The sequence below is a fragment of the Plectropomus leopardus genome, chromosome 15 (assembly GCF_008729295.1).
Source record: "Plectropomus leopardus isolate mb chromosome 15, YSFRI_Pleo_2.0, whole genome shotgun sequence".
NCBI classification, from domain to species: domain Eukaryota; kingdom Metazoa; phylum Chordata; class Actinopteri; order Perciformes; family Serranidae; genus Plectropomus; species Plectropomus leopardus.
The window spans coordinates 24,251,703-24,274,748 of NC_056477.1; the positions used below are offsets into that span (position 1 = coordinate 24,251,703).

General features: G+C 38.9%; 1 protein-coding gene across 2 annotated transcripts; it reads left to right on the forward strand.

Annotated features, from left to right (window-relative positions):
• The first annotated feature begins 7,448 nt into the window (after positions 1–7,448).
• sgpl1 (sphingosine-1-phosphate lyase 1) lies at positions 7,449–23,039 on the forward strand. 2 transcript variants are annotated; one of them, XM_042502131.1, is made up of 14 exons: positions 7,449–7,577; positions 11,305–11,470; positions 12,118–12,185; positions 14,002–14,149; positions 14,271–14,350; positions 14,582–14,710; positions 14,803–14,891; positions 16,781–16,889; positions 16,977–17,075; positions 17,164–17,310; positions 17,885–18,123; positions 18,233–18,379; positions 18,470–18,590; positions 20,354–23,039. In XM_042502131.1, the coding sequence occupies exons 1-14, from the start codon at positions 7,566–7,568 to the stop codon at positions 20,489–20,491; spliced, it is 1,692 nt and encodes a 563-aa protein (XP_042358065.1). In that variant the 5' UTR covers positions 7,449–7,565; the 3' UTR covers positions 20,492–23,039. The 2 variants fall into 2 exon arrangements, with proteins under 2 accessions (XP_042358065.1, XP_042358066.1); XM_042502132.1 differs by lacking the exon at positions 7,449–7,577 and adding an exon at positions 9,693–9,779.
• The last annotated feature ends 7 nt before the right edge of the window (positions 23,040–23,046 follow it).

Here is a 23,046-nt window from a genome sequence, read left to right on the forward strand (position 1 = left end):
TTTAACAGTAATTTCCAAGTGTTGTGAACTCAGTTTAAGTGCTTTTAAAGAATCAATTTGCACTGAAGGTAGAAAATGCTGCTGCACTTGTTCTTGGACAAACAGGATGTCAATCAATGGCGTCACTGCAGATGTTTTGCCCGATTTCTGATGGTCAACACCTGCTGTGACATCACTGATCATTAGGGCTGCAACTAACAATTATTTTCATTGTCGTTTTATCTCTGTCTGATATATTTTCTTGATGACTTGATATAGTTCTTTGGACTATAAAATGTCAGAAAATGGTGAAAAATGTCAATCAGTGTTTCCCAGAACCCAAGATGACATCTTCAAATTTTTTGTTTCATCCACAACCCAAAGAAACCAAGAAAAATATTCACATTTAAAAAGAGGAAATTGGAGACATTTTCCTTAACCCCTTGAAATCTAAGCAATTCGGCATGATTTCTTTTTTAAGAAAACATCAGAGCAGGGCGACGAGCAACAAAAAAATGGCCTAAAAATTTACAGGAAATTAGTGGATAATTACAAGAAAATGGCCTGAAAATAAGCACAAAAGGAAAAAAAAGTTTTTAAAAAATGACCTCAGGAAAAAGTATATATATATATATATATATATATATATATATATATATATATATATATATATATATATATATATGTATATAGGGCATTTCTTGCCAAGATGCTCATCATGTTTTTTCCTGTTTTTAAAGAAATCACACCAATTTCCTTTCCTTAGTTTTCAGAGGTTTAAATTCCAGTGAGAGACATCCAAATGCAGCACAGGAAAACTGATGTCTATTCAAGTGTGAAAGGAATAAAAATAATAAATTACCAAACCCATTCATTGATCATGAAATGTGTTCATCCTTTGAGATGAGTGCAGCAGCTTTTTCCTGATCCACGTGGCCCTTGACAAATGTCATTCAGAATTGCTCACAAAAACACAAGTCAACATTGCCAAGTGTGTTTTAGACCATTTTCACCACAGAATGATTTGAAATAAAAGGCGACGGGGAAAACACTTGATTGATCTCTTGATAAAATCTTACATTTCATCTGATGAGCGGAGGTGTAACAGTGTCTTGCGTCAAAGCCAGCTGAGGTCACACAGCAGGACTCTGCGGCTGATGCTGAGTCCCACTCCGCAGATGAAACACTTGTTGGGCTGCTCAGATCAGATCCTGCTGGCAGGTACTCTGGCGCGTGTCCGTGTTGGTCGGCCATGCGCAGAGTCTCGGTCAGAGCCCAGATGTAGTTGTGGGCGAAGCGCAGAGTTTCGATCTTGGTGAGCTTCGCGTCTTCGGGCAGCGCCGGCAGGATGCTCCTCAGCGCGTCCAGAGCGGAGTTCAGGTTGTGCATCCGGGAGCGCTCTCTGTCGTTTGCCTTCATTCTGCGCCTGCCACGCTGTGCAGACTGCTCACATCTGCTTTGGGGTTTTAGATATTTCACTGAGGAGGATTCGATCAATGTTTTGTCGCAGGAGCTTTCTGAAGTATCACCACCCTTATTCAAAGGGCTGCGAGCAGTTGGAGAAAGCCTGCTGTGCGTCATTGCGTCTCTGGATGCGCGCAGGTGACTGGGGGCGCACGGTACTTTAGGAGACATCCTGCGCAATTGAAAAATAATTGTTATAGTATAAAAACACGGATGTATAACCACAGCTATACAGCATATTTTGCAATAAGAAAATAATTACCAAAAAAAGTAATTTAACCAAGTTTACCTCTAAAAATCTTTTTTTTTTCTGAAAATCTTTTCCATACGTCATTAATATGTTTATTATCTTCAACTCTGCTGAAATGATCAGATTTATTCAAGTGCGGATTTTTACCTCTCAGTTGAGTGATTAAAAGAATCAATTTTGTCTCAAAATATCAAATACCAGATTTTGACAAACTTCACATGGATGCATTTATTTGCACTTACCTGACAGGTGATGTTTGCGTAAAGGGACAGCCCGTTGTCCTTGTTAATCCTTTTGTAGCTGGAGGAGGCAGCAGACCCCGTATATGTGCAGCTGACAGTGAGGGATGGATGCGCATCTCTGCTATTTTATATGGCCTTTATCTTATCTTTTTGCGCGGTGGGCGCCTGAATCAACAGCGCCTGTCAAGGGGCCAATCAGCTTCCAGGCAGCGCGTCCTTCACCCTCTCCCCCTCTCTCTCCCTTAGTCTTCACACTGGTGTATCTGTTTATGTATTCTTTGTAATTTCAGTAAAATACATGCATTTGGTAAAGTGGCTTGTGCAGCAGACCTATGTATGCCAGGTTAAAAACATTTTATGATCAAACTGCATTCGCTTGACCTGACTTTCTCTGGACTTTTCCTAAAAAATAGGCAGAATTTAGGACAACTGCTGCTTCTTTGAGGGTCTTATTGTATCTGTTCATATAATGTTCATTATATACTAATAACATCCTGTCAGTCATGCTATGCTCGACTTCTGGGTGAAAAAAAAAACACTATTTGGAGCTTTATCATTGGGGTTCAATAAGGCCATGCTTTTGTCTGACAAACAACGTAGTATCATCACACCTCTGAGATCCCAAGCTGAACTGTATTTTTACCATTTAGATTTCAGAGTGAAAGAGCTAGAGAGTTCCGGGCATAAAAGAAAAAGCGCTCACATGCACTAATAGTATGTTTTAATATATCTATTATATTTTTACGCATAACAAATCTTTATCCACAACCAAGCAGACCTGGTACACGAATGTAGATGGCAAGTGTTCAGCTCCACTGGAAGTTCTAAAGGCCAGTCAGTAACCTCTTATTCATCAGTAATACTTTCTCTGTGTTCATAAAGAAACGCTGGACAGGAAGAAAGTCATGCTGAGTGTAGTATTTTTGTGCGCAAATGCTGGAATCGTAGGAGACATTCAATATATACCTGTGTATTCCTCTTCAGGGAGATTTCTTTGCAGGATGTGTGAGTTTTCGTTTTCAGATGTTTTAAGATTTTTTATCTTTAAGGATACTTGCCATGCCACATTTTGCCATTCATAATATTGGCACGTGCCGTTCAGGTTACACAGTGATTATGGTAACTTGGCAAACTGGCTTTTAAAATCAACTTTAAGTCCGCCACAGTACTTAAAACTGAGGTAAAAACAATACTATCTCGGGGATATCTTTCAATAATCTGTTCATTATGAAATATGCTGTTGCGTATTTTTGATTGGGCCCATATCACATGACCTGGTAATGTAGTCATTGAAGAACTTTAATCTGTTTCAAGTTGGTCTTTAAATTATTTCAGAGAGTAGCTTATCTCTTTGGTAACTCGGAAAATATGATTTACACCAAAGAAAATGACATTTTTAATGCCACATATATCCGGACAAACATTTACTTTATGCGTTAAAGCGCAAAGCTCAAGTAGTTGGGCAAAGACAATTACGCATGGGGCCCCCTAACACAGAGCATCTGAGAGGGTGAAACCTACTGTGTGAACTGATAGTACAAAGGGTCTTGTTGTGTGTCACAACAATAAAAGCTCGATTTCTTCTGTAATGTGAGCCTAAAAGTGTGCGCTATGACATCTCCAAAAACACGTCCATTATCGCCACAACTCAAGAGCGCATTGCTTTTTATAAAGTAACTTTACTTTTAGGGAGTTAAAGATTAGTAAAATATGTCAACAACATGCAGAAACGTGTCAGCTGTGGTGATTGGGTGAGGGGGAGCGTGGCAGAGCTCAAACATGATTTACAATTGCCAACAAAGGCTCACAAAAAGCTCTCCTTAACTTTCTGTCTAAATATGTGTTTTGGGAACAATCTGATAACCATATGCTTTCAATAAACTGGACAAATACACCCGTGAGATACGAGATGGTGCCTTGCTGTTATAAAAGGCACGAAAAGTCTAAAGTAAACTGAATATTACCACTTTACAAATATTCATTGATGCCAAATCCATATTGGGATATCTCGGACAGGTGTGGGTTTGAAGTTGTCAGTGTCTCTCCTTGATTTTTTATCAGTGTGCTGTAGTGTCCTGCTTGTTATGCAAAGTGTAGGCAAACATAAGCGGCCAGTTGCTGTGGAAATAGCAGATATCGAAGCAGACTTAGTACGAAAAGTGATTTAACAATATTTAACAATAAACTAAGCAAGCTCCGGAGCAGGTGATACCTGCCCGATGCTCCTGATTAATACTTCCTCTACTACTTCACTTTACAGTCTCCTTTGCTTATTTATTAAACGAAATCTATTTATTATTATTTTAGCAAACAGAGGTACCAGGTGGGGCTTTATTTTCGTCTTCAGCTTTTTGTTTGAAGGACGTTTTGAGGGGGGCAATCAAAGTCCAACAACTCGCTGACCAGATTGTTGTCATCCCAAACTAGCAGCGGAGCCATTCAATGTGCCCCCCTCCTCTTCTTCTTTCTGGCAAAGAGCTGCAGGGAGGGGGAAAAAAGAAAAAGGGAAACTTCTTCAAGAAAGAAAAAACATCTTAAAAACATTTAATTGCAACCCGGATGCCATATGTACACCTCTTGTGAAACCCCTCAACAATGTGACTGCCTTTTAGAAAGTATGGAGTGCGCCTTTGGAGACGTGTGCGCTTTTGGAGAGGTGCGCGCGTCGTGACCAGAATGACCCCGAACACACTTTACACAAGAAGTAATTCACTTTTAATGTGCTTTGGAGTTCCCTTTCACAGGCATTGCATTGTACCTCTCACCTCAGCTTTAGAAGACAGTGTACACCAATTATAGTGGAATAGCTGTCCTATGGACACAGTTTGTCTTTTTGTAAGGATTTGAAGCACGAATGGGGCTATGGCTGCATGCTGCCCTCTTTTACCCCACAAACTAATGCAGAATGTGTTCTTCTTTCTCCTGATGGCTTGTTTACGATGTTAAACCCTGTGTTCATTAATTAGTGGCTCTTTCTAGGCAAAAAGAACGAGTGTGGATTTTTCTACAAATGGATTAAATCCTCACAAGACTCGTGACATTAAGATTACATTAATTTCTCAAAATAATTTCATAATTTAGCCATTTAAGATTGATATATTGCATTTATGTATATTTATATATTGCATTGCATTTATTGGGAGCTCTTTTTTGTAGGGTTTTTGAAAGTCTCAAGTGAAATCCAATAGTTCTGCCAAAACTGTTTCCTGCCCTGTGGATAATTCTTGGTAAAAAAACATTAAATATCTTGTATTTAAGTATTTTAAGTTGCCACCGAATAAGTCGATAATAGACAAATATTAATTGATTTGACTGGCAAGCATACTTTTTCTGGTCCCTTTAACTGTTGCCATGTTTCTGGATTAAAATGTTGTGAAATCAACAGAACAATTAAGCAGCCCACTCTGAAGTATGATGCATCTTCAGCAGTTATACTGTGCCTTAATTTACATCTATAGGGGAAATTAATATCTAACAAATTAAATCTTTAATTTCAGTCATTTTTAAGTGTTCAAACGGAGCTCAGTGCTGCACTAATTATGAAGGGTAATTTAACCAGTGTTGACTAGGCCTATATAGGGGAGAGTGGGGTCGGTTGGTACAGGAGGACAATAAGGACAGTGTCTTTTTAGCAAGTTAGGAAGCAACTATACCATTCACCATACTCACACTCAGCCACACACTTATCACTTTCAACTTTAAAGTGAAGACATTCTGACTATTTCTCACATTTATTTGCAGGTTTAAAGCAAAAAAAAAAGTCTCTTTTATTATTTTTTCAACCATACTGTTTTTATTTAGCTACTTATAAAAAATAAAAATAAAAAAATTAAAAAAGTTGGTTTTCTGGCCTATCATTTGATAGCAATTATTTGAAAATTAGGACAGAAGTCCAAAGTGTGTCTGTTTTCCCTGGGATGATTGGGACAGTTACCCAAGAGTTATGGGACAGTATTTTTTAATAGTTCTCACCTTGTTACAATTCAACAAAAAGTAGACAAAACAAGACAAAGGTATAGATTGTGTATATTTTGGATGTGTAGAATTCAACTATTTATTTTTTTCTAAATTTTATTTTTACTTTTGAGTTGTTTTTGACTAAATGAAACAAATTCAAAACCCTACATTGCCCAACGGTTACTACAGTAAACTGATAGGTGCCAAATCAAGACATTTCAGACAGTCAGACCCCATATCTCAGTGATTTATGAAAATTAAATGATTATACAAACGTCTTATTTTTCTCAAAGAAATAGGCCAAGTGAACCAATTACAATGTAAACATAGGTAATTAATGATTATTTGCCTAACAGAGTAATACCTAACATTCCCCTTTAAAGAGCTGAATCTATCAGCTAGAAAAGAGTCGTATCTGCAGCACGTGCTCTCATTAGGTTGTCGTTGGAGGTGTTGTTGCGATGCAGTGCTCGGCCGCACTGAGGCGCTGTTTTCACTCATATGAAGAAAACAACAAGACCAAACGATGCCTTCACGTAACGTTGGAAATATGGAAACCATAAGTAGACTAAAGGTGAACAACACAATACAGCTGTAAATATGAGTGTGTCACAAAATCATTATTTTCAAATGCAGTTCATCGCAGATACATAGCTGTCAGTTCAGTCCAGCAGCACTTGGTTCATACGTACACCCACGAGTCACTGAGAGTTGCTCAATAGCACTTGATTCATCAGAATTAACAGTTACAGGCTACCATCACATGAGTTGTTATACTCAGAGTTGAAGCTACTTTTAAGGCCAAATATTCTTTGTAGAACTTTGGAGATTTAAACCTATATTATATTCTCATTTCAAAAATTTCAATTTTGACTACTTTAAGGCCAATAAGTAAGTACAGAATGAAAGAATATATTACAGAGTTTATTTGTGGTGGTGTCCAGAGTCTTAAAAGAAAAACTACGAATCTCCAAACATTGTTAATTTTAGATTTTCAGATAGTGTAAAGCATTTCAAACTGTTGTTGGGCAATAAATAAATAAGTAACAAATAAATAAATTAAAAAATAAAATACAGACAACATAGAGAAGCTGTTATGAACACATAAATTAAGTGCATTAAATACTATTCATTTATTTTTTTAAATTTTATTTTATTATTATTATGGAGATTATTATAATTACTACATTTTTGACTTAATTTTTTGAGGCCAGCGGGTTGACTCAGTGCCTCAGTATATAAATTTCTGGCTATGATCCTTATGTTGTACGTATTTTATTCATATTTTCATGAATGCACTGACATGGCTGTACTTGGGAGTTTGCGACGAACATTTGAACGCAGCATAAGCTCTTTGCTAACTCATCCACTTGTGAGCATCAAAACGTGCTGCGCTTGTTTCTGTAATGGTAGATCTACAAACCATGCGGCGCCATGCGTATACAGCACTTTCACGTTATCAGATTCGGCCACAGAGTTGTTAGATCTAAACGCTAAGCCCGCGCGCAGCTTTATGAGCGTGCTGCTTACTTCCTGAATCGGGGTTAGCTTGCTGCTGTGTTTGATAGTAGCATGTAGATGAGAGCCGAAGACTCAAAGCAGGCTGCTGGAGGTGACTTTCCTGAGTAGCAGACACAAAAAGAGGACTTCGGGTGAGAGTTTGCCTCGACAACATGGATTACTGGGTAGGTGTCGCTTCACTTTTAGTCTGTTTTCTTCGCAGGACGGCGGCAGTGCTGCTACAAGACGCTTGAAGAGGCGAAGACTTGTTTATCAATAGTGAAGTGAGCTAATGACCCGACTTGTTTTGCTCTCAGGGATGCTCCAAGTCCACAAACACCGTGTTTAACTGTGACCTTTGATATGAGAGCCTGGCCTTACAGATGTAAAGCTGTTTTTGAGGAAACACCTCTGATACTTTGGTTCCAGAAATGAGACATTTTACATAAAATGAGCCACAGTATGTTTTCACACACCTATAATAGGACAATAAAAGAGAGCACAGCGATGCTGTTTAGACATGTCTTCATGTTTTGCTTTCATTAAGTCAAAATCAGATTTATTTCTGTTGTATTTTTTGGATAAGGTGCCTGGCATTAAGGTTTACAGCTGCTTCCTATTGTTTATTGCAGCAGCCAGTGTTTAAAATTAGAGATCCTGTTCATGTTAAACCTGCAGGAAGTTTAAACAAAGCACTACTCTTAGTACTGCCACCAGAGAGCTGTTGAGATTTGTGGCTTTTTCCTTAAAGGAGCAGAATCAAGTTTTGTTGATGGTGGGTATTAGACTGAAGAGTCAGCACTAGAGGGCAGCTCGTCTGACACACATCTGCTGTCAGTGCAAAATTTATCTCCAAACTGTCTGTCACAGGGTCTCCCCCTGTTCAATTCAAGGAAGAGAAAGAAGAAGTAACTCAAAAAGCTTAATTATGATGAAGCTTCAAATTTCAGTGCCTGTCACAACAGCCCTGAGGCTCTGTATGAAGTTAAAAAAAACCCAGCTGTAAATATTCCCTCATGAGTGATTTCTACATCTCTCTTTGTGTAAAAGCTGTTGTGATGTTGTGCTCGCAGTCCCTTGATGTATCCAGGAGCTGCAACCTCACACCCAGTACATTTCCATGAGAACATGACCTCCCCTTTGAGACAACAAAAGCTCTCCTTACAGAATAGTCAAATGTTGTATGAGGGGGAGCAAAGGAATGGGCGTCCACTCCTCAACAATGAATCGGACAATGCTGGGACAAGTGTCTTTGTGTGGACTCTGTGTAAGTTTCCCTCTGACAAAGATAGCAATTGAATGGTTTGGGCGTACCTGACGGAGAAACACAGACAGAAAAGTGTTGGATAACAGATAGAAGCCTGTATCTAAAGGGACTTGCCTTTTGCACCACTCATCGATAACAGAGTTTAATCTGTTCTTTATGACAGTTGCATGATCACTGATTGGCTTTACACCTGCAAACTCTGCCTTTACGCACAAACATGATCCCTGTCACGAAAACTCAAGTCAAGCCTCCCAGTCAGCACATGGTAATGGCTTATTTTCCGCTGCTTTCCACCTGGCTCTATGCAGCTGATCTGGCCAAACCTGTATCAGAACATGTTATCCAAACAGGCAGGTATGGCAGCTGCATTGTGGGCAGGGGGGCGGACTCCTGCGGCTCACTGACAGCCCTCCACTGAAGTTCAGTCACTGCAAACAACCTGATGTTCTCATCATTAAAACTCTTTTATGTATGAATTTTTCACTGTAAGCGGATGGTGCTTTGAGTTGCACAATGAACGTAGTGTTTCACTTGCACAAGGGAACTATTATGGGGTGTTTATATCAGGCGGAGCAGACTGGGATTACTTAAGATATTGTCTTTTGAACCTTAAGCTTTCCTCCATCTGATTGTGGCTGAGGTGAAGAAACAAGGGTCCGCGTTATCAAACAGTTGTGTCATAAAAACACCAGCAGGGAGGGAGATAATGGAAAGATAATTTTGCTGCACTTATGAAATAACATTCACATGTCGGTAGCTGTGATATTGCTGCGATTTAGGCTCACTTTGATCTTCTCAGGCTGCATTCAGATCTATAACAAACATTTGAGCATTTATTGGTGATCATGCTTGGAAATAAATGTGCATCATCATTTTATACTTCTGTCTGTTTTGAGACGAACTTCCTGTCTTCTTGTCTGATTGGGATTGATTGCAAAACATCCCCTCCGCTGGCTGGATGTGTTGGTGCCGGTTTTGATTGCAGGGAGGAGTCTGCTGATAGTCGTGCAGGCAGCTGAGAGCGTTCTCTCACTCTCACCTGGAGAACGAAGACACGACTGCTGACAGTGTTAGTGTGAAGGGGGAGCTGAACTCTGTAGCTCTGACAATGTCTTCTGATGTAAGTACTTAGATTTGGGATTTGTGGTACTGGCATAAATATATATATTCATAGTAATCATACTTGGATTTTCAACATTTTCCATTTAATTGTCTCAGTACGAGTGAGTTTTGTTATTGAATTATATTTCCTTTGGTGTTGTGGACATCTTTAACTTGTATGTGAAACTGTGATCCAGTGCTGAGGGAAGATTCTTCAAAAAATGAGTTGCTTGCCTTTGAAAATAACTAGTTGTATCGTTATTCTTTCGTAAAATGAGTTGTTGGAGTATTTTTCTGTTTTATGGTAGGGTTAGGCAATATTTCAATATTACATTGTTGTCGTGATATGAGATATCTTATTACAGTAATGTGATTTCATTTTCTGAACTTTCCTGAACCCCCAAAACCTATAATATTGTCACATTAATGATATTACCTTGATATCGATAATGCAACGATATTGTAAAGTTGAATGTTGGTCTTTCTACAGAATATTTACACAATGAGATTTTTTTCAAAATAATCATCATTAATGTGGATGTAATGACAAAGTTGGTGAGGTAAAAATAACAGAAGAGCTAAAATAGTATGTTAAGTTGTAAATATACATGGCTTAACTGTAATTCGGCCTTGAAAACCAGGAGAAGACTTGTGATGTTACGATATCCAAAATCTAGGATGACGTCTAGTTAAATGTCATGATGTCAGTATAATATTGATATATTGCTTACACCTACTTTGACCAATTATAGTTGACTGTTTATCAAACATACTTTTACTGTAGTTTTTCAACTGGCAACAGGGCACTGCCAGAGATGCCACGCAATCACGCTGACTGAATTAAAAACATATTTCACATCAAAACTTCATTTTACAGTATTTTATCAGATGCCAGAGTGTAGGCTTGGGTGGTATCAAGGTATTATGATATATCATAAGGTATAAGGTATGATTTTTAATACTGTCAAAATGATAGACGCACCTCTTTATATTAAACTGATGCAGAGATGCTGTGTTGAGGTGGTGTAGTGCACAGCCTGCACCGGCAGTGGTCACTGAAACAGGCAGCTAATGGCAAAATGGCCCATTTTGGAGTTTTACCAAAAAAAAAACTTATCTTTAGACGACTTCTTCTAATTATAAAAGCATAGCCAGAAAGACACTTATTTCCTATCTTTTCACTATTCTGCTAGCCATAAGTATTTAAACCAAGCAAGACTTGTCTAAGTAGGCCAGCTGCATATTAGAAACACAGCATTGTTGGCTAGACAATGACGTACATGCTATGATAAATTCTATCACCAGTAGCGCATCTTTCCAGTTTTGCTGATTGATTTTTAAAAAATTAAAAGGAAATTGTATATAACATTCTACAATTAATCAAACAGCACATTGAACTTTTCTGCTGATATGCAGCTTTTTCAGCTAACTAAAAACATGGGAGAGCAGTCTTTTACAGTTGATCAGACAAGCTGATATTGCAGTAAAGATGAAAAATATTTTCTTAAAGATTTGTAACGGAAGTATTGTGTCTTTGTGTCCAGAGTGCCTTGGAGGTGTATAAGGAGATGGTCCTGCTGTACCTGGAGCAGGGCCGGCAGCAGGTCAACTTGCGCTGTGCGGACCTGGAGCCGTGGCAGATCATCGGAGCGACAGTCATCACCACACTGGGAGCGGTCTGGATCAAAGGCTTCCTCTTCCAGCAAGAAAGTAATCTTTCACACGTGATTTGTGGGTGTACAGCAGGGGGGGACTTATTCAGACGTGATGAGACATGAAAAGAGCTAACAACTTAAAACTGTTGAGGCCATTTTCACAAAGCTTTTCAAGTTCCTGCTCATGCTTGGACAGTTTAACTGTATGTGAGTTTGGCTGACACACTGTAATTGCAGCCATTCTGTGAACTGTTAACGTCAGATTAGCTAATAATCTACTGGATTGTATCTCGAAATGTGGTCCAAGCAATTAAAGTTTATCTCTGCAGTTAATATCTTCTAGCACACTGCTAGTTTTTATAGTATGTTTGACTCAGTGAATACCTTTAAATCAACAAGACTTTCTAGATCTGCTATCACTCAATCAGTGGTTGAATTCCTCAGCAACAAGGATAGCTCCACCCGTCTTACTGCATCTACCAGAGAGTGAAAGTTGGTCAGATTGAGGCTTCTTGAAGGAAACTGCACGTCTTCAGTGCTTTCAGGGTCAGAGTTAAATGCTTTGCGAATATGGTTCCCATTTTCACAGAGCACGTCTTGTCTTGACGCGTGATTATAGGTCATAGTCAGCTGTTTAATGTTTGTGGCTGATTGTGTGCCAGCCTCTCACCACAGCTGCTGCCTTGTGTTTTTGGCTAATAGGTCTCCGGTCCCGAATCAAGAAGCAGTGCTTTCGACTCATCAGGAAAATACCCTTTGTTGGCGCAACAGTAAGTATCAGTGGTGAATGTGTTCCTTCTTTTCCAAGCAGATGTGCACTGACTCTGGCGTCTAAGCTCTTATGAGTCATTCTTGGATGACTGAGTAGAGCGTGCAGGGGGGGAAGGAGGGGGGTCAGACCTTTGGCACACTTAACATCACGCACTGGTGATAACATTCGGTTACCTCTGGTCATTATGTCACCAGTTGAGAGCTCACTGTCAGGGTTTATCTTGAAATTTAGATAAAACAGTGGACATGTTGTCACGTTCAGTCAGATACAAAGTTGCTTCACATTCGCTTATTTTAGGGAAGAAGTCGAGATGATATGCAGGTCATCATTTCGAAATGAACCCTAAAGTGGTGATGCATGTCTTGAATCACTCAAGAGCAAGCCAGTCTCTATAAACCTCCATAATAAAAAGTCCAACTTAATGCAGAAATAAACATGTTTACGGTCTAGATTAATTTTAATAGAACTCACCTGTTTAAATGTTATTAAGACTAAGGCACTCATTATAAATAGATTGGCCACTTGTCCATTGTTAAGCTGCTACCATGGCGACAAAGTTGGCAAGGTACCGTAACCATTGTGTAACATCAGATTCAGAGTATAGGTGTAGCCGTAGTTGTTTTTGTCATTTAATTGTGTTTTCAGTTCATGAAAGTTAACTAACGTTTTGGTCACCCAAAAAAATCATATTCAGTGCCACTAAAAGACCCTCTAATGAGTTGGATGTTTTTTTGGAAAATACTTTTAGTTTTAATAGTTTTAAGCCTGTTTTTGCTATCCAAAAATTAGCGTTAACATCATTATAGTTAACTATTGCTGTAAACTGGGTCCCAAGAAAGCCGCTCAGCCTTGCCTCCAATTTTTCCCTGTGGCCACTCATGGTACAGCAGCAAAAAAAAAAAAAAAAAGAAAAACCTTCAGCCCAGAAAGTTCTTCCCCATAGCCCACCATTGTAAAAGACTCAAACTTCAAATCAGGTCAGTTATGACTCTTTCTGTGATGAATGTTTGAGCCATGAAGGTAAATCTGTAAAAATTTCCTCAAGCTGAGAAAAGTGATTAAAAATTAAAAATCCATGACATCATCACAATTTAAAGTCTTGAAGCCAAACTTGGAGGTGGAGCCAGCGGGAGAAACACTGTTGCGTGTATTTGTGGGCTGCATACCTGATGAGTAAACTCTGAAGCAAGAAAACCTTTTTTTGGCATATGCTTCAGTTGAGCAGCTCCATAGCACAAATAGGTGCCATCTTTCCATCCGTTATGTAGTTAGCATGGTGCATCTATGCTATAAATGCACTGTGCTAACTAAGCTAGCAGCTAGCTTAGGGTAAGCTCCACCCTCTTTAAATGTGGTCACTTTTGGTTCCAAAAATTCAAGATGGTGTCAATGAAAATATCAAACTCAAGGCTTAAAAGTCCACAAACCAATAGGTGACATCACTGGAGCGATGTCAGTTATTTTATACTGGCTATGGCTGTACATTATCCCGCTTAATACATGGGTACTTACTAAAAACAACAGATTAATCTTATTTTCTTTGTCTTTAAGAATTTAGACAAAAAATATAGATTTAAAAACCATTTCATTCATTTAAAAATGATTTTATTGCTCCCGTCAGACTCAATGATCAGAACTGTGTTTAGAGCAACAGTCTGCTGTACAGAAATAACACACTGTAAAATGCCATATTTGACCAATCAGAATCAAGCATTGACCAAAGCTGTAATAACATGCTTTGCTTTACTGCTGTTTTCACTGCGTCCACAGACAGTGGATGTCTGTAAAGTAACTGTGTTGTCTCTTAATGACAGATTCAGAGCCAGCTCAACAAGGCTCTGGACGACATGTCTGCCAGTCTGTTTACTCTGAAGGAGGGGATGAGCTACACCAAACAGCTGCCCTCCAAAGGCCTCTCCCAGAGCCAGGTGCTGGAAAAAATCAGAGAGTACGAGACTCTGAGTAAGTCGTCATTCATTCCTCAGCTTCATTATCTGTACAGCTGACTTTCCAGTCATTACTAGTGAAAAGAAAACCTGTTGCGTCTTTACATTTTGAAAAGAAATGTCTTGTGTCGTCACAGATGAGGTGCCGTGGGAGAAAGGATGTGTTTCAGGGGCCGTGTACTGGGGAGACGAATCGCTCACCAATCTCCTGGTGAAGGTATGAATCTTTCTCTGGACTTTGGTATTCCAAGCATGAATAGTCAAGGTTGAACTTGAATACATTTCTGTGTTGGCTACAGTGAGCAGGACTGAGTTACTTTTTGTTTATTTTTTGTATTTTCTGACAAACATCTCTTTGTCATACCTTTCAAAGAGATTACTGCCACCCTGCTTTGTGCGTCACAGTAAATATTTGGCCTTTATCTTTGCTTCTTTGTCTTGTTTGTAGGTATATGGAGATTTTGCTTGGAGTAACCCACTTCACCCAGACATCTTTCCTGGCGTAAGAAAGATGGAGGCAGAGGTTGTCAGAATGTCTTGCACACTTTTCCACGGTGGGCCGAATGCCTGCGGCACAGTAAGTTTATTACGAACATATGCTCACAAATTGTTTAAGCTAAGGATGGATGGATGCTAAGCCTTTGAGCAAATCTCTATCTTTGTGTCCAGGTTACTTCAGGAGGAACTGAGAGCATACTGATGGCCTGTAAGGCGTACCGAGACATGGCGCATGAACGTGGTGTCAAACACCCGGAAATGTAAGTGGAGCTTCATTAGACATGGTTAATGAGGAATTTTGAGGATTTCTTTTTGTCTTAAATCCCTTTGCCTTCTTCAGATTTTAGTACAATCTTGAAACCCATCGGCTAACAGCTATAAAGCCTGTGAGGGCAATGGGCTGGTAGTTTTCTCTTTAAACAGATAACGGCATATGAATACAGAATAATTAAAAAAAAAAAACCAGCTCTTGAAAAGCTTAATCGTCATCAGATGATAGCTGAAAAGTTCCACGCAGACTGTTTACATGCCACTCAAATGTTATCGGACTACAAACAGAAACCAGTACACTTTTGAAAACAAAATCTTGTCCCGCTGTGTGTGTTGATGTGTTGGTATCGGACTTTTAATTTTTCACAATCTACATACATTCAGACAAGTACAGGGTCTTCTGATTTCCATTTTAGTTTTACACATTTTTAGTCCGTAATTAAGATTTCTGCAAACTCAGCTGCTGTGCCAAAACTAAGGTTTAAATTTGTGAAGTTACCCAGAAGCCAAAATTCAGGGTCCACTCGGACATTGATGCCTTAGATTAGTGATGTAATGTTGTATTCATTTTGCTTACTTCCTCCATTTTTAACACCAAAATAAAAACATCTCTCATTTCATGTGCTTGTTAAGCTTGAATAACTTGTTATGGCAGTATTGTTTCAAAAAGCATGTCCCCCATGCACAGCAATAACAGTCCTTATAACCTGGTGCAGGTAACAGCAAAAAAAATCAGATTGATAGTAAATAAGTAGATTCACCTCACACAAGAAGGCTGAAATACTTTTAATTAGTCTTCATTTGAAACGGTACCAACAATACGTTTCGTCCATGGCTTCATTGGGTTTTCTCAGTACTGCACTTCATCATGGTCAAAATGAATACAAAAATAATCCAAGACATTTTAAGTGGTTATCTCAGATGAGCAAATGTGGTTTAATGCTACAGGTCACACAGTTCTGGAGGCACAAAACAAACTGTTGTTATTTAATTGAAGAAGTCAGGAAATAATCGGCCAGTTTTCCATGTGTGATCAGATTTCTGTGGAAAGCAGAGCGCAGTAAAAGTGACAGCTGTTTACCTCGCTAAGTTGGAGTTCTGCAGCTTGTCGCCTGCAGCTCTTCGTGTAATAGCTCACTGTGGCTGCTCCTCTTTCTTTAACTGCTCCCTGTAAAATTTCAAACTGATCAGCTGTCAAAAAAATGCAGAAGATTACCATTGTCTTGTTTTGTAGACGCATTTTTGCTGAACAACAGTGGTAACTGAAAAACAAATTCCCCTTCTAGTAAATGTGAAGCTGCAGCTGTAGGAAATGTTTACTTTGTATAAGCAGTAACTTAATACAGCATTTTTTCAGACATCTAGATCACAATACTGCAAATATATGCAGATATTGCAGAATTTAATCAGTGGGCCATAAGGTCAGTCACTATTGTTTTTCCTTTTTTATTGCAAGACAAAAGACAGAACACTGACAAAACTAATAAACCCCAACATGACAACAACGAGATGAAATAAGAACAGTTAAAAAAACAGGTCAGTTAACAAAATTTCCACAAGGGTCAAGAATGTTGATTTGATGTTAGTGTATGCGGTGTGTGTGTGTGTGTGTGTGTGTGTGTGTGTGTGTGTGTGTGTGTGTGTGTGTGTGTGTGTGTGTGTGTGCGTGCATGCGTGTGCGTGTGCGTGTGCGTGCGTAAGCATGTGCCCATAGGCACATACTATTGTGCTTCCTCATTTGGCAATAGATAGAGACTTAATAGGCATTTATTCAAATGAAAACCTTCAGGATTTTTAACTTTTTAACCTCGTCTTTTTCCTGATTGTGTTTCACTCTGAAGTTTCATATATAATTTTTGTGTATTTCTGCTTTGTGCAGTCTTGCACCTGTGAGCGTCCATGCAGCCTTTGACAAAGCAGCACATTACTTTGGGATGAAGCTTGTTCACATTCCTCTCGACAAGAAAACCATGAAAGTAGACGTGAAGGTGAGGGTACAGAAGACAGAGAGCATGTGTTAATCAACTGCTATTGTTAGACATTAGTAATTCCCGTATTGTTTCTCCTTTTTCAAGGCTATGAAGAGAGCCATCAACAAGAACACCGCCATGCTTGTGTGCTCGGCGCCTCAGTTTCCTCATGGAGTCATGGATCCCATTGAGGAAGTAGCCAAGGTCAGAAGTGAAACATTTTTCCCCTAAAAAGGTTCAGAAATGAAAACAAGAAAGTCAAACCTCTGACACTTTCCTCGGTGTGTTCCAGCTGGCTGTGCGCTACAACCTCCCACTGCATGTGGATGCCTGTCTGGGAGGTTTTCTCATTGTCTTCATGGCCAAGGCTGGTTACCCACTCGCCCCATTCGACTTCAGGGTAAAGGGTGTTACCAGCATCTCTGCAGACACCCACAAGGTAAGGAGTGGTTGTTGCATGCTTCTTTTTAACTTACATACAAACTTCTTGACTGTTCTTTTCCAAACTGAATTCAACACATACACAAGGTTTAAAAAAATACAATATCTAATAAATTCAGAAAATAGACACTTTGAAGGAATTGCAATGGAATTTAAAGGGACAGTCCATCCCAAAATCAAAAATACATTTTTTTTTCTTAGCTGACGTGTTATTTATCAATCTAGATTCTTCTGGTGTGAGTTTTTGGGTGTTGGAGATGTCAGCCGTAGAGACGTCTGCCTTCTCTTCAAAATAATTGAACTAGATGGCACTCGGCTTCTTGTGCTCAAAGCGCCTAAAAAAAAAAACCCCAAAAACTTGAAAACTCAACAGCAATTTTTTTTTTCCATGATCCGATTACTTAAGATAATCCTTGGATCTTGTGAGCAATAATCTTCCTGAACTACACCTGCTAACCATGTCAACAGGCAGAAGGAAGCGTCAAGTGTGCAGTCTTAACTGGCTCCAGGCCATATTTTTATAGTTATTCTAATACTGCATTGTGTGTGTGTGTCACTGCATTCTTCTCCAGTACGGTTACGCCCCCAAAGGTTCCTCAGTGATCCTCTACAGTGATAAAATGTACCGTCACTACCAGTACTTTGTGGCTCCAGACTGGCAGGGGGGAATCTACGCCTCGCCCTCTATAGCAGGCTCCAGGCCCGGAGGAATCATCGCCGCCTGCTGGGCGACCATGATGCACATGGGAGAGAACGGATACATAGACGCCACCAAGAAAATCATCAGCACAGCACGCAAAATCAAAAAAGAGTAAGACACTTATGCTTTTTGACACTTACAGACAAGAGCGCTTGAGATTTGATTCACGTGCATAATTTAATTATCACCTCCAACATGTACATTTTTTTTTTACCAACAGAATCAGCAAGATAAAAGGTGTGTTTGTGTTTGGGGACCCGGAGGTGTCAGTGGTGGCAATGGGCTCAGATGTTTTTGATATTTTCCGTCTGTCTAACGCGCTGACGTCAAAGGGCTGGAATCTGAACACACTGCAGTTCCCATCCAGGTACATCAATTTTTAAAAATCAGTTTAAGAAATGTCATAATGATGATAAATAATCAGTAATGTAACAACTGTTGATCTTCTCTCTTACAGCATTCACATTTGTTGCACAGTTCTGCACACACAGCCAGGCGTCGCCGATCGGTTTGTCCGTGATGTCAAAGAGCAGGTCACCATCATCCTCGAGAACCCCAAAGAGAAAACCACAGGGATGGTGAGCTGGCTCTAGTTACACAGACTTGTTCAATTCGCATTCATACACTAAATATACAGCACAATATTTAATTAGTACATTGCTCTTGAATTCATTCATTCAAGAGCAGGTTTCTTATCATGTTGAGTCTTGTTACATTTTGCAGTAACACATTGCCACACTGACAATCATCAATAAATTCAATAAACAGTACAGTTTCCATTCCAACTGACCTACATATCTTTGGACTGAAAGAGGAAACCTGACAACTCAAAGGAGAGAAACCCGATAGTGTATTTCCATCTATCATTAAGCCAAGTGCAAGATTACAATTAAAGTGAAATATGTTTTTCCAGTCTCTATTTTGTATACTGCAGTAGGTACACGTGGCACTTTGTTGTTCTTCTGCACAAGCTGTCATTGACACAAACTGCACTTGCTGTTTGGTGTGTCAGTTTTAAATCAAGAATAAACTCCATCTAGCACGCACAAACCCCCTCTGTGCCAGTCCGGTTTGTTAGGAGCACACCTGTGAGTGAAGCGTCACCTTCAGTAGAATAACAGAAATGAGAACAAAGGCCATACATGCACAACCCTACTGGGAAAAAAACATGAGATTACAGTAAAATATAAAAGTACTGCTAATACAAAAACTAAATTAGTTGAGACATTTAGAGTTTTTTTTAAATGTCTTTGTGCATTTAACTATTTTCTAGTACACTATTGATTTGACAAACACCCAGCTCAGAGAAAATTAAGGTATCGTGTGCACCTGATTGCTAGTTATCTCAAAAATCTTATTCTTTCTCTGAAACGTCAGTCAGTCAGCTCTGAACACAGGGTTATGAAATACATGTTCATCTGGAGTAAATATCCATTAAATGCTTGGAAATAATAGAAAAAAATGAATTTGCTTGAGAAGGTAGGTTTCAACATTTTCAAAGTAATCCAGAAATAGTTGTCTGTACATCATGGATACACTGCAAACACTTATTTATTTATTTAATTAATTATTTAGTTTTTTATTTTGCATATGACATATGACACAGTTATGTTCTGTTGGTTACAAAAAGTTATAGTAATATACTTTTGATGTGACTGAAACTGTTTTAAACCAGCATTACATCAGTGCTCCTCTTTTTGTTTTTGGTTTTACATGTTTAGAAAAGTAAATAAAATAATATAAAGTTATATCAGATAAAATCTCTCTCTATATATATACATTTACACATACATTTGCTCCTACATGTTAATTCTGCATACTTTTAATGGTGGTAATTGTAAAATGTAACCAGATAAAGATAAAAAAAGGGTGTCAAGTTATAAGCTCAACCTTACTAATTTCATTGTTATATGACACCTCATATTTGCATCACCCGAAGCATTATGGCAACTGCAGTTTCAAACTTAGGAGTATAATAATCTAATAAAGACAAGAACATCAGGAGTCAAGCCCATGAATATTAACTATTTTTTCCTGTGGAGTTCATCCGATGAGGAATTTCATTGTGTCAGACATTGAAAATATATACCATCTATAGTATATACAGATTAGAGGAAGTGTTTTCTTTGGGGTTGTTAAAAGGTATGTTGGGAGATGTAGGAAACAAAGGAAGTGCAAGTAGTTGAGGAAGCTTTTTAAGAAAAGTAAACAGTCAAGTATTTCCTGAAATGCTCTTGAAACCAGAAACTGATAATTGCTGGTGTAAAAGCAGTTTCTTTTTTTCTTTTTTCTTTTACTCATGTGTGCTTATGAACTCACTTGTGTCTTCCTGCTGTTTCAGGGAGCGATCTACGGCATGGCCCAGTCTATCCCAGACAGATCCATGGTCACAGAGATCTCCCGAGGTTTCCTGGACTGTCTCTACAACACTGAGGTGTCAAACACGAGCCACATGAACGGCAACGGCAAAGCCCACTGAGGCAGGACCGGGCCCTCCTGGCCCGACCCCACTGCACGCAGGGAAACACGCTCGCCTCCTCCCAGAGCTCAACGGTTGCCTTATCTTGCATCCCTACACCATACGGAAAACATCTGCAAAGTTCTTTGAAGCACAAGCCATCGTCATTTTAATCAGCCCAGAGGGGAATCACTTTGCCTAAGTGGCTCAGAGAAGAAAAAAAAAGACGGTTTCCAAACGAGTTTTAGTCTTTTCATTTGATTTTATTAATGTAGTGAAAGTGTGTATATGTGTTATTTTATTTGTTTTCAAAGTTCATTTCAATTTTAGCTTTTGTCAAATGCATACGTCTGTCATAATCTCTACTGATCACAAAGCAAAAACCATTCCGTTTTTTTTTTTTTTTACTGCCAGAACATTTCAGCCTCTCGCCATCACTGCTTCACTATCTGTGATGACTTGGCAAAAACACAGACCACTGAAAGCTTGTTAGAAACGCTGTGCTGCCCTCTAGCATGAAACCTGATGTACTGCTTTAGACTGGCTCCTCATGTGGAGACCGGTCGAAGGTGAAAGTTATCATGATCATGTAGCAGTTCTCTGGTAGACAGCATTTTTAACTTAAAAGCACTGCAATGCCCTGACGAGAACAAATCAGGTTAATCTGTGAATCACTTGAAACAACAGTTCTGATGTTATAGTTGAAGTTTGTCTGTAAGCATGAACATGCATGTCTTTGTTAGCACTTAGTATGATGACACTCAGTTTGTGTTAGGTCTGCATTCGTGGTCCATCTACAGTGGTTGGATTTGGATAGTGGGAGCTTTTAATGTCATTAATAATAAATAAAATTGTCTTTTAAATTAAAATAAGGGAGAAATTTTAACCAGGCCATTATAGCAGCTAGTGGAATCCAAATCTTAATTGCCACTTTGGTTACTTTTGGGATTGCTTTTCAAATTTGGAAAATCTACACAGAAGCTGGCTTGTAAAGTAAAGCAATGAAATGTATCATCTTTTAACAGACGAGACTGAAGGCTGATTCCATTTCTTGTCTACTGTATGTTATCAAGAAGCAAAAAAATCCCGTAATATTTCCTCTGTAGACTCACCTGTGTACCACCTTGTTTTAATCATTTGTCTCCTAATTCAATCTACCTCAGTTTCTACTTGATGCAAATGTCATTTTTCATCCTCAGAAACCCAATCTAACAGGGCCACTGTTTTTTCTATTAATTGCTAACATTATAAACGTGTTAGGGCAAACTGTAATAAAGTGTTCTTAGACATACTGAAAGAAAACAGATCCACTGTGATGGTGGTTTTTGATCCACAGACTGATACATTTGAGAGTTTCATGTTGGGAGAAACCCACTCTGCCCTGTCTGGATGTGGATATTTTTCGGTAAATATCCTCTCAGCAGGATGAACATCTACTAACAGGTTGACAACTTAACGATGCATTCTGTAACACCAAAACAACCTTGTCTTGTTCTCTTTGCTTCCCTAATATTGCTTGTTGACATTGTGTATTTCCATGAAATTATTTCCATGTTTGTGCAATATCTAACTTTTTCCTTTTATGAAGTGAAACGAAGGGGAATGCTCTGCTATAAATGTTTTAGAAGCATAGTGTTGAATGACAGCACATCGGCATTGTTAGTGTAATTTAAGCATTTGTGTGACCACTGGGTGTTTATTAATCACTTAATTTGTAAGTCTTCTTTGTGAGCGTTTGTATTTTTACATACTGAGCAGTTTTCAAGAGATTACACATGAATGTATTTAGGTTCTTCTCTGTCTTTTAGTCAGTATGTAGTTAAAAGACTGATGACAGACAGGACACAATGTCCCCACTAACAGTCGAAGCTCATACTATAATCATATGTCCATCCATCCATCCTTAAACAGTGTGCCCAGTGACAGGGTGTGGTAACCCATGCCCATGCAAAAACAAAAAAGACTTTCCAACAATGAATCATCCTGTTTGCTTTGGAGAAATATCCTCAAAAATTCTGACGATTGAACAGCCAAGAAATCTCTTTTGAATAAAAACTGTTCATGCAAATGCCTCTTTAAGCATTTAAGTGACTACAAACTGTAACAGATTAATTAGAGGTCTGCGAAGAAAATCTAATTTGTGTTGTTGCATTTGGCAACGTAGCAATAATGAGTGTTCACCTCTGTGCCTTCAGAGGTTTGAACTCATGACGTCATAGCAGATCTTCTCTCTAACGTCCTCAGGGATTTGGCTTCATAATGGCAACATCATTAAGGTCTACTGGTCTTTGAAACATGCACAGGGTGGACGAATAACAGGGGACCGAGGTGATTTGACTTGTTCAAAGTTGTATGCTATGTCATCATGAGGTTCTGAATGTACAAGGTCTAAAGATTTGCATCCTTGTTTTAGCAGATGTATTTTGAGTTCAGAAGCACCTGCTTGTCTCCCCGAGCAAACACTGCTAACCCAGTCAGAGCTGCCAACACAGTCACACTCTGATTGACCACAGCAGATGGTCTACAGCATTGTGTTTTCAATAAAAATGCATTCAGTCTGATGAGAAAATCTTTTT

Coding starts and splice junctions, on each gene's coding strand:
- sgpl1 (XM_042502131.1), top strand. Junction 14,892..16,780: donor GGTGTCAAACACCCGGAAAT/GTAAGTGGAGCT, acceptor TGCTTTGTGCAG/TCTTGCACCTGTGAGCGTCC. Junction 18,124..18,232: donor GCACGCAAAATCAAAAAAGA/GTAAGACACTTA, acceptor TTTTACCAACAG/AATCAGCAAGATAAAAGGTG.